The sequence below is a fragment of the Macrobrachium rosenbergii genome, chromosome 22 (assembly GCF_040412425.1).
Source record: "Macrobrachium rosenbergii isolate ZJJX-2024 chromosome 22, ASM4041242v1, whole genome shotgun sequence".
NCBI lineage: Eukaryota > Metazoa > Arthropoda > Malacostraca > Decapoda > Palaemonidae > Macrobrachium > Macrobrachium rosenbergii.
The window spans coordinates 21,109,806-21,123,714 of record NC_089762.1 but is presented as its reverse complement, the minus strand read 5'-3'; the positions used below and the strand labels follow the sequence as shown (position 1 = coordinate 21,123,714).

The following is a 13,909-nucleotide window of genomic DNA, read 5'->3' as shown; positions in this document are numbered from 1 at the left end:
ATTTCTCGAAATAAAGTTGACCAAAGGTCAATTTTTCTATTTATCGTGATTTATATGAAAATATTTCAAAACTGATAAAAGATACAACCATGAGTTATTTTTTATTGTATTCTACATGAAATTGCTCACATTTCCATATATAAAACTTTATGTAACTTTTAAGAAAAATGTTTTTTCGTCATTACAACAAGTGACGAAAGAATTTCTGAGATTTTTGCCGAAACTTAACATGAGACGTAAACCCAAAAGTTTTTTCAAAATTCACCATAAATCTAAATATTGTGCTAGAGACTTCCAATTTGTTGCAAAATGAAGGTAAATGATTGAATATTACTAGAATAAGTTTTAGCTTACAATTGGTTTTTCACCATTTTGTCGAGTCAAAAGAACCGAAGGTTGAAATTTTAAGCACTTATTGCATTTATATGAAAATATTTCAAAACTGATAAAAGCTACAACCATGAGTTATTTTTTGTTGTATTCTACATGAAATTGCGCACATTTTCTTATATAAAACGTTATGTAAATGACTGATATAAAACGGTGCAAACATTATGACAAAGTGACGAAAGAATTTCTGAGATATTCGGCCGAATTACCGCGTGGACGTAAGGAAAAGGTTTTTTCAAAAATTCACGATAAATCAAAATATTGTGCTAGAGACTTCCAATTTGTTGAAAAATGAAGGTAAATGATTGAATATTACTAGAATGTAAAGAATTTTAGCTTACAATTGCATTTTTCGACCATTTGGTCCAGTCAAAAGTTGACCGAAGAGTTGAAATTTTGGCACTTACCGTGATTTATACAAAAATATTTCCAAACTGATAAAAGCTACATCCATGGGTTGTTTTTGTTGTATTTTACATGAAATTGCGCACATTTTCATATAAAACTTTATGTAACGGCTAATATAAAACAGTACAAAAATTACGACAAAATTACTTAAAGAATTTCTGAAATTTGTTTTTTCAGTTACTGCATAAAAAAAAATTTGTTAAAAAATTCACCATAAATCGAAATATTGTGCTAGAGACTTCCAATTTGTTGCAAAATGAAGGTAAATGATTGAATATTACTAGAATGTAAGAGTTTTAGCTTATAAAGCGTTTTCACCATTTCGGTCGAGTCAAGTTGACCAAGGTTGAAATTTTTTGTAGTTATCGATGATGGAACGATCCAATCGGCACCCGACAGACAGTTTTAGTCGACGTACGATACGTCCAGTCGGCGTTTAAAGGTTGAGTCTTTCGACACTTCCAAGCAGAAGAAATCTGATCTAGTGTCTTGGAACTTGGATGTAGCCCTTGAGTGGCTTACGGGTTCCCCTTTTGAGCCACTCAGTTCCACTTCCCTCAAGAACCTTAAGTAGAAGACCCTCTTTCTAGTAGCCCTGGCTACAGCCAAACATGTAAGTGAACTGCATGTGATTGACAAGAGGGTAGGCTTCTCCCAAGGGGATGCTGTGTGCTCTTTCATCATAGGCTTCTTAGCTAAGAATGAGGATTCTTCTAAGCCTTGGCCTTGCTCTTTCCACATAAGGAATTTAATTGAAATCCTGGGCCCAGATGAAGAGGAGAGGGCTCTTTGCCTTGAGGTACTATCTGCATAGGACCAAGAAGTTCAGAGGACCTGCTAGCAACCTCTGGTATTCTGTCAAGAATCCCTCTTGTCCACTTTCAAAGAATGCCCTATCATTCTTTATCAGAGACCTGATCAAAGCGCATTCCCAGATTCATGAAGACTTTTCCTTTGATCAAAGTTAGAGCTCATGACATCAGAGCAGTGGTTACCTCTTTCGCCTTGGAGCACAATTTATCTCTCGTCCATTCTTAAATCGACCATTTGGAGGCGCAAATTGATCTTCACGTCTCATTATTTGAAAAAAATGGAAACAATGTTTGAAAACTGCAGTACCCTCGGACCTTTATCAGTGGCTGGCATGGTATTGGGGGAAGAAGTATAGGAGAGATTCTGTCTCTTCGCCTCTGGATGGATAGTGGTTTGTTGTGTCAGGGTGGGTAACAGCGTTATCTGGTTGTTTGTTTGTGATACTGCACCCAGGGCAGGGGCAACTGTTTTTTTGCCTGCATCTTGTCAGTGATCAGGCGTATCCTCCATTGCAAGACTTCCACTGAAGTAGAGGCGACTCGGGGCTCGACAGCTGTACCACTACAGGTTAAGATGAGCACCAACCAGAGGCAGTATTCACCTGCAGTGGCTCTCTTACCAGATAAGGAAATGACAAGCATTGTTTCAATGCTAGTCATACCTTCTAGTTCAAGTTGTGACCACACTTAATGTTTTGAAGTAGAATTGTCTATTCATCCCACCCTCCTATCAATGTAGGATTCAGCTGAGTAATTACTTGGTAAATTACTTACGTAAAAATGAATTTTTATAATAAAATAAACTTTTTATATATACTTACCAAGTAATTACTGACTTGGAGCCCTCCCTTCTCCCCTTTTTAGTTCATGGACTTTGCGCCAGTAAAATAGAATGACGCTGTTGGCTACGAGTCGCTTCCACACTCCCATTGCAGTGGGCAGGACCTGTCACCCCTGCTTTGCAACTAATGCGTTACCACGAATTTTGAATTTAGGATGCTGTGCGAGCATAATCGTTAGCTAAGTAATTACTTGGTAAGTATATATAAAACTTTATTTTATTATAAAAACGTCATTTCAAGTTCTTTTAATTTTATCTTCCCCTGCTCCAGACCCAAACTTGTAAGTGAACAATTTTAAAGTGGAACTGCTGGATATTCATAACCTTCTGAAATTTTAGATCTCTGTAAACAATTTTTAGACTTTAACTTCAGTTACCAAGTCAAGGGATACTATGACTCAGGAAAGTTATTTTGATAAATTCCAGCTTCAAGCTAGCATAGAACTATTTCTTAAGCACTAAAATATTTTTGTTTTTCTTACAGGTTTTTGTTTGAAGGACGAGGTGGGACTGTTCTGTACACAGGTGATTTTCGTACCAGCGTGGGTGATGTTGAAAGAATACGAGCTTTACACAATGCAGATGGGACTGTGAAAACTGTTGATTCATTGCACATTGATACAACTTTTTGCCATCGGGATATATTACATTTTCCAACACGAGAAGAAAGCTGCTCTGCTATAGGTGATCTTGTTGAAGAGTGGTTGGCAAAGGGAAACAATTACCTCCTACATCTTGTTTGTCCAGGTATTGAATTAAGAAATGTTTCAATGTATAACCTAAAGGCATCCACAAAGAATCACATTCCAACTTGTTTGTGGAAACTTTCTTTTGTATTACTCTGTTTTATTACTTTAGTCTAAAGTTTTTTCTTTGTTCTTTATATTATAGTGTACAGTATTATACTTTCTGAGTTTTTCATAGGCATTGAAAGCCTTAATGTGAAATCTGTCACAAACCCATCACTGACCTAGAACCTTCTTTCAAGGTCCAAATGGCTCCAGACACAAACTGTTATGTCTTGCAGAGTGGCCAAGAATATGTTAATGTATGCATGACTACAAGAAGTTATGTCTTGTCAGCTTGTAATTATCCTTCCTTATTTTCTTGCATCATTAAACCTTGCCTTTACTGTATTTGTTTAGTATTATGTGTTATTCAGTAATTGTGTTTATATCTGTTTTGATTTTGATATGTTAGTTCTTTTTTGTATTGTTACCTACCAAACAAGCTGGGGAGTAGTTAGTGCTCAGATGTAAATTCATCAGGGTATCTGTGCTTTGTTATACATTACAGAACCTCTGGCCAGTTGACTGATGAAAGCAGGATGATGTACTGTACTCAGCAAGAAAGAACAAACAGTCTACTACTGAGAATTTTGTTCATGAGACTTACCTGTCAGATATATATATAGCTGTATTCTCCGAAGTCCGACAGAATTTCAAAATTCGCGGCTTACACGAGTGGCCGGTCAGGTGGTTAGTACCCATTCCCGCCGCTGGGAGGCGGGTATCAGGAACCATTCCCATTTTCTATTCAGATTTTCTCTGTCGCCGGACTGTCAACACCTGTTGTCAGTTCCTCCACCATTTGGATTTCAAAATTTGTTGTCACTTAAGTATTTTGGTTGTTTTTGGTATTCGACTGGATCTGTGACTTGGCATACGCTCTTTGTGGACCGTTTTTGATTTTGCTTTGACTTTTCTTATAATTAAGATGTCTTACCTCTAGCTATTGAGTCTGTAGCTTGGGTGAATGTAAGGTGAGGCTATCGAAGACTTTGATAGTTCCTCACACTTTATGTATGATATGTAAGGGTGTTCAATGCTCTATGATAATCGGGTAATGAATGTGTGGGGATTGTCTGAGGGTGAGTGGAAGAAATATGAAACCTATATGCTTAAATTGGAGCGTGATAGGCTGAGGAGAATCTTCCTCCTAGAGTGCATCCTTAGATGGACAGTCAGGGTTTTCTCCTACTAGTAACCCTGTAGTAAATTTTAGTACTAACCCTGTAGTTTGTTGCTGCAGAAGGTAATTCCCTGGCTCTCGTGTTGAGTCAATGCGTGCTCTTGAAACTAAAGTGAATGCAATTCAAACGCATAGTGTTAGTGCTAGTGCCCTAGTGTTGTGGAGGGGCGTCAGATCGGCCCTATAATGCCTCTAGGCCTGGACCTCTGTCGAACTCCCAGGACCAGGGAGGGGGCATGTCGAAAGCCGCATGAGGGTTACGGGGCTTCCCACCGATCTGGCGTCCCTTCGGCAGGTCCTGATGACGCTACCCAGGCTGCCAGGGGATCGTGCTCAGGCACGCATCCTGAAGGATTGCTTCGTCCTCCGACACGTCCTCCCGCCTCGGGTTGGAGCTCTGGTTGGACTCTCGCCCTCTTAAGAGAAGCTTAGAGGAGAGGACGCTTCGTCCTCTTCCTCTAGACGCTTGTACTCTTCCCGAAAGTTGCGTGGATATTCCTCTGCAGAAGAGAATAAAGTGTTTTTCGAATGATCACGCTACTCGACCCCCTGTCGCTAAGGCAAGGGCTAGAGCTTCTTCCTGTGGAAGGAAGTATACGTCTCTCGCCCCTTTCCTTCTCTCAGGTTCAGCCCTTCTCCCGAGAGAGTGGCTTCTCCAACGCGCAAGATTTTGTTGGGTTTGCAACAACAGCTGGATGCTCTCATGAACCTTTCAAGATTCAATCTGCCTGTTAAGAGGTGCAGACTTTCACCTTCGTCTCCCGCTTCGGGAACGATGTTTTGAGCGTCTGTCGCCTAGAGAGAGTGTTTAGTGGCTTCCTATTCGCCTTCCCGAGTTGAGGTGTTGGACTTTTCTCTTGTCTTGCGCCAGGAGCGCGTGTCTTGCTCTTCGTGGCGCTTCTCACGCTTCACGCGCCACCTTGAGCGCTCGGGCGCTAGCCACTGACGCTCGGCGCCACGCTGTGACTCTCTTCTAGTACTTGCCACGGAGCCTCTCGCGCGTCACGCCATGACGCTCCACGCTCGCTTCGCCGTATAGCTTCAAGTCTTGTGTTGACACCGCTCCAGTTGTTCATCATGTCGCACAACTACCCGCTTCAACATCTGATGTCCTTCTTAATTTAGCCAGTACTTGCTTCGGCAGTACATATACTAAAATTGGAACGATACAGAGAAGATTAGCATGGCCCTTGCGCAAGGATGACACGCTAATCGTGAAGCGTTCCACATTTTTTATGTTTACTATACGATACTCTAGTTGACGACTTCTTCGTTCGCGGGAGTTCCTGCTTACGTATCGGCGAATCGAACTACTTTCACCACTCACTCAAGACCCACCAGCTGGGGAAGAACATCCTCTTTCGTCACAGCCTTTGGATGAAGAGAAACATCTTTCGTCTTCTTCTTCCTCTGATTATCAGACTCTGGCTTTTTCTTAAGGGTCTGTTTCCTGAGACTTTTCAACCTTCGGCTCCTCTCTCTCCACCTTCGCAGTTGTCTTTGTCTTAAGGGGGCGTTTGACGGGAAAATCGGAAATCAAATTTTCTGGGATAGTTTATATATGGCATCATACATATCCTGACTATCTTCTCAGAAAGTTTTATTTAAAAGTTAGCCATAGTTAGGAGTTATAAACAAAACAGTAACCCTATCATAGACAAAATTACATTTTTCGTATAATGTAATGATATTGTCAGTATATCGGTGGTAATTTCCTTTTAGCTATGAAATAATAATATCTAATGCGATCTATGGCAACCCTGTGGACCTAGTACGCATCAGCGAAAGACAGGAATGCCGCAGGGCAGTCAGTGGCAGTCAGTCAGTAGCAGCTCAGAGCTTGACTAAGTAAGACGTCGCGCTGGCCAACCTGAGCCGTGTTTTGACACTCGCTTCATTTAGCTTCATTTAGCGAAGTTATATTACTTTGCAAGTCTATTTTTTGGCTTTTCAATATGTCATAAAAACATCAAACTGTGTAACAACAAGCAAATAAATACACAGAGAAGCAAAAAATATCGTTTTTCTCAAAACTAAAGTTATCGACATTCAAACTGCATCTCCTTCATATCGAATGCACCGATCTCAATGATACAAAAAGTAAACAGCTAAATGTTGCCTACAAACAAAGGGGCTTCCATGGGAAGCAACACAAGACCCGCACCACGAGAGAGAGTTTTTTCCAAGAAGGAATGTCACTTCAAGAGAGGCAGCAAGTGACTCCCTTCATCTCCAGACTCCCTTAGCAACCAGGCTTCATTTTTGCACAAGCCTGGAAAGAGTGAGGCAGACGTTTGGTCCCTCCTACTGTTAGAGAGAGGTTACTTGATTCCCTTCCTGTCTCCTCCTCCTTTGTTTTTTGTTTCCCAACTGCCTTCCTGTCAAACAGAAAATTCTGTTTGACCTGCTCAACAGATGTTCGAGGCGGAGAGCAGTGGAACAGGTCTTGGACTCGCAGTTCCCGGGATTTTACTAAAGATTGTTTCTAGTCTCAAAACTTTCAGTAGGCTGGAGACCCGTCTTGGACGTCAACAGGTCGAACAACTTGGTCCGGAAGGAAAAGTTCAAGATGGAGACCTCGCAGTCAATACTAGGAGCCCTTCATCCCGGGATTGGATGGTATCTTTGGATCTCCAAGATACTTATCTTCACGCCCAAATTCATCCACGTTCGATGAAGTATCTCAGGTTGTCTTGGGGACTAGACGTACCAGTTCAGGGCTCTCTGCTTTGGACTCTGCACAACGGCCATACCACGTTGAAAACACCGCTTCTCATCCGATCAGTGAAGTTAAGCAACGCGTTGGGTCTGGTCAGTACTTGGATGGTTGACCGCCTGGGAACACCAGATGCTGTTGGCGTCACATTTTGCTCCGAGGGTGTTTACACTTCTCATGAAAAACGTTGCGATGCAGTTGCACCTGTCGCACGTCAGGATCTCACTCTACTTGGACGACTGGTTGATTCGAAAGCGCTCGTCGGCGAAGGTATCTGGAGGACCTTCAGTTGACTCTGCAACTCGTGAAGTCCCTGGGACTTCTGGTCTGTGGAAAAGTCGCAGCTGATCCCCTCACTGTCCATTGTGTCTGGGAATTCAGATCTATTCAGCGGCTTTTATAGCGTCTCCGTGCAAGAAAGGCAACTTCTATGTACGAAAAAGTTTCGGCCTTCTTGGAAAAGGAAACATGCTAGGTGAAGGAAGAATGAGTCTGCTGGGGACCATTTCCTCGCTGGAGAAGTTTGTTTTTCTGGGGAGTCTGCATCTCAGGCCTCTTCAGTTCTTTTGTTGGAGAACTGACAAAGCAAGGAAGACTTGAAAGAGGAATTGAGAATTCTTCCTTATATAAAGAGGATCTGTGGTGGTGGCTCGATCCAACGAAATTGCAGAAAGGGATCTCCCTCAAGCTTCTGAACCCCAACCTAGTGTTGTTTTTTCGACTGGTCGTCAACAGGTTGAGGCAACACTAGAGGAGAGGAAGTGTTAAGAACCTGGAGAGAGGAACAGGTGTCCTGGCACATCAACTTCAAAGATTTGGCGGCTATCTTTTAGCTCTCCAATTCTTCGAGGTCCAAGTTTGCAATCGTGTAGTTCTAGCAAACTCGGACAATACAACTTGTTCCCTGTTCAGCCTTGCAAGAGAGATTATTCTTTGAGCCTATGCTCGCAACATTTCGATTCTCACAAGTTTTGTTGCAGGGGTCGAAAATGTTCGAGCAGACCTGCTCTGTTGGCGCCATCAACTCCTGCCGAAGGAATGGACCCTTCATCAGGAGGTTTGCCAAGATTTTTGGAAATTTTGGGGTCGCCATCTTGTGGATCTTTTCACGACCTCAAGAACAGCGAGGCTCCCTCTATAAAGCTCATCTGTACTCGACCCGGGGGCAGTTGCGATAGATGCTCTTCCCTGGGATTGACGGGAATAGATGTTTCGCCTTTTCCCGTTCTAAATTCTGGGAGAAGTCATAAAGTTCGCGGCCTCACAAGGGACGAGGATGACTCTCATCCCCATGTTTTGGCCTTCAACCACTGGTTCTCAGAGTTTCTCTTCTGGTTGGTAGACGTTCCGAGGACCCTTCCTATGAGAGCAGACCTGCTCATACAAACCCACTTCACGAGATATCTTCAATCTCCCCGCTCTGAACCTGACTGCTTTCAGACTATCGTAAACTTGGTCAGAGCGAAGGGGTTTTTCTGGCCAGGTGGCACGGGCCATCGCTAGAGCCAGAAGTTCTTCATCTAAAGGATATATCTAGCAAGTGAGCAACCTTCAAAGGTTGGTGTAGAAAGAAGGGCTTTTCCTCTTCCTCTATCACTGTGAGCCAGGTTGCGGATTTTCTCCTTTACTTAAGAGAAAAACTCGATATAGCAGTTCCGACTATCAAGTGTTATCGGAGCATGCTTTTCGATTGTATTCAGACACAGAGGATTAGATTTGTCTGACAATAAGGACCTCCACGATCTTACGAGCTCTTTCAAGACGTCCAAGGTTCCTCAGCTAATTTCCCCTGCTTGGAACTTGGACGTAATGCTCAAGTTTTTGATGTTTAGTCCTTTTGAGCCTCTCCACTCTGCATCTCTTAAGGATGTTACTCGAAACGGCATTCCTCACGGCTCTGGCGAAGAGAGTGAGCGAAGTTCGAGGTCATCATGTGGGCTTCAAGGAACACAATGCTGTCTATTCTTTAAGCCCCTAAGTTCTTGGCTAAGAATGATAGGTCTTCTAACCCTTGGCCTAGACACTTTGAAATTAAAGGTTTAGCAGACCTTATTGGACAGGAACCTGAGGGAGTTCTATGTCCAGTTAGAGCTCTCAAGTACTACCTTAAAAGAACACAGGACACTCGTGGTCCCTTGGATATTTTATGGTGTTCTGTGAGGCAACCAGTTGAACCTATGTCGAAGAATGCACTGGCATTCTTCATTAGGAATGTATTAAGGACGCACACTCTAGTTGTGACGACTCCAACTTCAAGTTGTTGAGAGTTAACGCTCACGAGGTGAGGGCAGTTGCTACCTCCATGGCGTTCAAGAAAATATGGTACTCAGTGACATTCTCAGTGCCACATTTTGGCGAAGTCAATTCGGTGTTTGCCTCACACTCTTGACAAGATGTTTAGGTAGCATACTGAAAATTGCTTTTCGCTGGGACCATACATTGCTGCTTCAGCAACCTTGGGGACAGGGGGTAACTCTGATCCTATCCCCTTTTTAATTGTGTTTTTATGGTTGTTGGGTCGACTACTGGAGGCAGTCTTCCCAATCCTTTGCAAACTAACGCTTTAGGTGTTGGTAAGGTGGTTAGTAATGCTCTTTTGTCCTCTTTGTATGGTCTATGATCTAGTCACATTGTGGTCACGCCCCATTGACAGATCATCTAGAAGTCGCCAGCTATATAGGTCACTACCTTGCTGGGGTCTCTAGTAAAGCAGAAGCAGACTAGAGTGACAGTAACCACTCAGTCAGCTACGCTATCAGATAAGGAACCAAAATAATTTTACTAATAATTGGTTTTTTCCTAATTCTTGGCTGTCTCTACCCCTCCAAAGGTGGTATTCAGCTATATATATATCTGACAGGTAAGTCTCATGAACAAAATTATATTTTAATGATAAAATAAAGTTTGTTCATACTTACCTGGCAGATATATATATTCATATTGCCCTCCCTCCTCCCCTCAGGAGTCAGTGGCGTTAGAAATCTGAATAGAAAATGGGAATGGTTCCTGATACCCGCCTCCCAGCGGCGGGGAATGGGTACTAACCACCTGCCCGGCCACTCGTGTACCGCGAATTTTGAAATTCTGTCGGACTTCGGAGAATACAGCTATATATATATCTGCCAGGTAAGTATGAACAAACTTTGTTTTATCATTAAAATATCATTTTGCTCTGCAATCTTAATTTTTATGGTTGGTGTCTGGATCATTTGCTTCCAGTCTTTCATCAATATGCTGTGCTTGCTATTCAGCCAGCCCACACACATGTGCACTCCTGCTGCTTACTCCACACCCAGCCTGTGCTCTCAGTTCCTCAGATTCCTGTCTTGCCTAATTTACTGGTGTCTGCTGTGCCTCATATACCAGCTATACCAGTCATTCAAGGTGCTTCTGGTCTAGTCACCATCAATTTTCGTGTAGGTCTTCACATTGTCATCTCGGCCATCAGTCTGATAATTGTGATGATGCCATTAAATCAGACATTCTGTGAAAGAGACTTGTCTCCATTGTCACTCACGCCATCAGGGAATGTTACTAGCAGCCTGCTTCACCTCAAAGAGAGGTTGTTTTGACTCTTAAAACATTTTACACCTGGTTAAATTTTCTGGTAAGGAGTGGAAGAGGCAGCCCAGGTGATCCAAGAACATGAGTCCTTTTCACACGAGATAGACTTAGTGTGTAAACCTTTTAACCTTTAATAACCTCATCATCTGAAAATAGAAGTGCCTGCTGTGGATTTTAGCCCACATGTTACTAAGCAGACCGCTTTTGGGATTGAATCAGTGAGGTAGTCCATCACAATGTGTACTTCCTGGCAGCATTTTTATCTTAGGGATGCATATTTCCACCTTCTGGTATAAATCAGACTTTGAGGAAGTATTTGTGCTTTTTCAAGAGGAATAAAGTGATATTTTATATAAGTAACTCACCAAGTAATTACATAGCTATTAGTTTCAAACTATCGCAGCAGTTTAAATTCAAAATTTGTGCTAGCACTTCAGTTGTTTAGTGTTTAGCGTGGGTGGCTAGTCCTGCCCACTAATGGGAACCAGGAACGACTTAGCAGACAGTCTCATTGTGTTTCTGCTGGTCTTGATGTAAACATCAGATCTTTGCAGCAGTTTTTTTTTTTTTTTTATTATTAATTGCCGGTCATATAACCAGATTTCGGTGAAGTATTATGGCAGATTTCTTTAGTCTTCAGGCTTATAACCTTTGGGATCAGTATTTTATCGTTTGGTTGCTTTTAAGAGCTGATTCAAGTTCATGTTTTTGCTATTCTAGCAAATTTCCAGTCATTTGATTAACTTTCCTTTACCAAGTAGCATAATAAAGCAAAAATTGCGTTCGTTACTGAGCTGATTTTTTCGGTAATGAAATGTATACCTGCAAGTCTTTGAAAATGTTTGATAGGAATTAATTAAGCATCTTATCACACTTTCCTTTGCAGAAAACTGAAAAGTGTAAGGGCAGAACATAGTAAGGAGAGAAATTGTGCTTTGATTTTGGTTATGATGGAAGTTTTGAGGATGGTTTGGCAGCTGGATTCAGGGCGCTTGCCATCTACTGAGCTCTTAGCTTTCAAGCTACTAGCTGCTGCCAGTTCTTCCTGTATCCAGTTTTTCTCCCCTGCTACTAGCCCTTACATACTGACTGTGCTATAAATCTCGGAACTGGATGAAAACTAAAGGAGGAAAGCAAAACCCTCCTGTGATGCCTGTCTAACGTGAAAACATCTCGGTGGACGAAAGAGTCCCCAGCAGACTCATCCACTAATGTTCCGAGTAAGAAAGAAGAGGCTAGAAAAAAATTCTGATATTTGCGACTGACATTCAAAAAGTTGACTCTTGTGATGGAGACTATTGAGGAAGAGGAAGTGTAGACTGATTGCAACTGTGTGGTTCTCACGGAAGGAAAGGAGCACTAGAGCTCTCTATCTGAGCTTCCAAAGAAAAACAGAAATCTCTATAAAAACTGTCTCAACTGTCCTTGTCCGCACAGGACAGGACTAACAGGAAAAATGAATCGAAGCTTCTCAGTGAACACTTTTGCTCCTGTGTCAATCAAGAAACTCCTTTACTTCAAAATCTTGATAAAAGCTACGGCAAGGAGGATAATTCCATCAAAACACCAGAGAGGGGAAAGACAAGAGACACTTGTCTGGTTCCCTTTTCAATGAAAGTCAAACTCCCAGATCCCTGAGAGACTTCTTGAGGATGAAGAAAATGCCAGAGGTGGGAGCTTTCTTCAACAAGCTCAAAATCTGGACGCAAAAATCCTTGTCTGCAAAAGACAGGACTTTGAGACAATAATTGTAGCTAAAAGGGAAATACTGTAGTGTTGGCTCGCCTTTTAGGTTTTAGGTGAGGATGGGACAGACTGAAGAGAGACAAAACACTTGTGAGCAGGTTGTATAGTCTGATACTGAAGAGGTGGCGCCTGGTGCCCGGATTGTGGCACCAGATGCCTGACAGCTGGCGCCAAACAGACAGGTGGACACATGGACACAGATGGATGCTTGGACACTGGCCGCTCAGACACTGGGTGCTTGGACACTGCTGGGAGCTCAGAATCACTAGAAAAAACATCATTTGCACCTCTAGTCCACACCACTGGGCACTCTAACACTTCAGCAGCTGAAACGAGCCTTTTCAGTGGCCGAGAATCAGTAGAAAAAGCACCATCGGCGCCTCTAGTCCACACTGCTGGGTGCTCGGACACTTCAGCAGCTGAAACAAGCCTTTTTAGGGGCCGAGAATCACTAGAAAAAGCACCATGAGCGCCTCTAGTCTACAATACTGGGTGCTCAGACACTTCAGCAGCTGAAATGGGCCTTTTCAGTGGCCGAGAATCACTAGAAAAAACGCCATAGGCACCTCTAGTCCCCACTAAAAAGCACATTCCTGTGGATGCCTTTCTAATGACAGTCTGCTGAGACTCAGGGGACAGCTACCCAGGGGCAAAACTCCTCAAACCCCTTTGGACTGCCAGTATGTCTCCTCCCAGGTTTAGGGGAGTATGGCAGGGACATTAGGCCTAGGAGATCCAACGGGCTGAATAGGCACCTCCTCCACTACACATCCATCAAGACATCTTTTCGGTGACTCTGCCGATACCTGGGAATATACTACAGGTTCGACTGAGGGGGCAACTACCTGGTCCATGGGCAAACCCCACTGACCTCCCTTGGACTTCCAGTATGCCTCCTCCCAGGTTTAGGGAAGTCTGACAGGGACCTTTGTCTAGGAGCGTCAGCGGGAGGAGCAGTCGCCGCCTCCACTGCACAACACTTCACTATTACACTATTACAAGGTTAATTTCTGATAACCCTGACACAAGACTGACAAAGTCACGGAAAGGAAGCAAAGGAACCAGGCGAGGGAGCAAGTGGATAAAATATATATATTTGAAAAAGTGCCATAAGTATGGATTTGCCATAGGCCAAGACAGTCATAACCTGGGGATTACCTGTAATAGTTGAAAAAAAAGCCTATTATAAGTGTTTAATTATTATTTCCTCCATATCCTTCGCCCAGGATTTTTCTCTCATTCTTTGTCTGCGAAGAGAGTACATCTCAGAGTGTTGCCAAGACCTCCTGTCAATAAGTGTTAATTTGTTGGTGATGGATGAATTAAAACAGTATAGTTAGTGATGACATCTTAAGCATCGAAGCTCCAGGAGCATTTGCAGGTTCTTATCAACCTGTGCTAGTTGCTAGGCCTAGTTATCAGCTGGTAGATGTCAGAGCTGTCTCCTAGGAAAGTCATCTA

At 42.8% G+C, this 13,909-nt stretch overlaps 1 protein-coding gene, 1 non-coding gene and 1 pseudogene across 2 annotated transcripts in view; all 3 read left to right on the top strand.

Annotated features, from left to right (window-relative positions):
* The window catches only part of LOC136850625 (protein artemis-like), a 100,383-nt gene that overhangs the window by 26,501 nt on the left and 59,973 nt on the right, over positions 1 to 13,909 (top strand). The window contains exon 3 of the mRNA XM_067124323.1: positions 2,936 to 3,198. Coding sequence (XP_066980424.1) covers positions 2,936 to 3,198 — 263 coding nt within the window. The remainder of the gene's footprint in view (positions 1 to 2,935; positions 3,199 to 13,909) is intronic.
* LOC136850886 (U6 spliceosomal RNA) lies at positions 5,551 to 5,656 on the top strand. The gene has a single exon (XR_010856778.1). It is a non-coding gene; the product is annotated as a U6 spliceosomal RNA (small nuclear RNA).
* On the top strand, positions 7,162 to 7,282 carry LOC136850892 (5S ribosomal RNA; annotated as a pseudogene).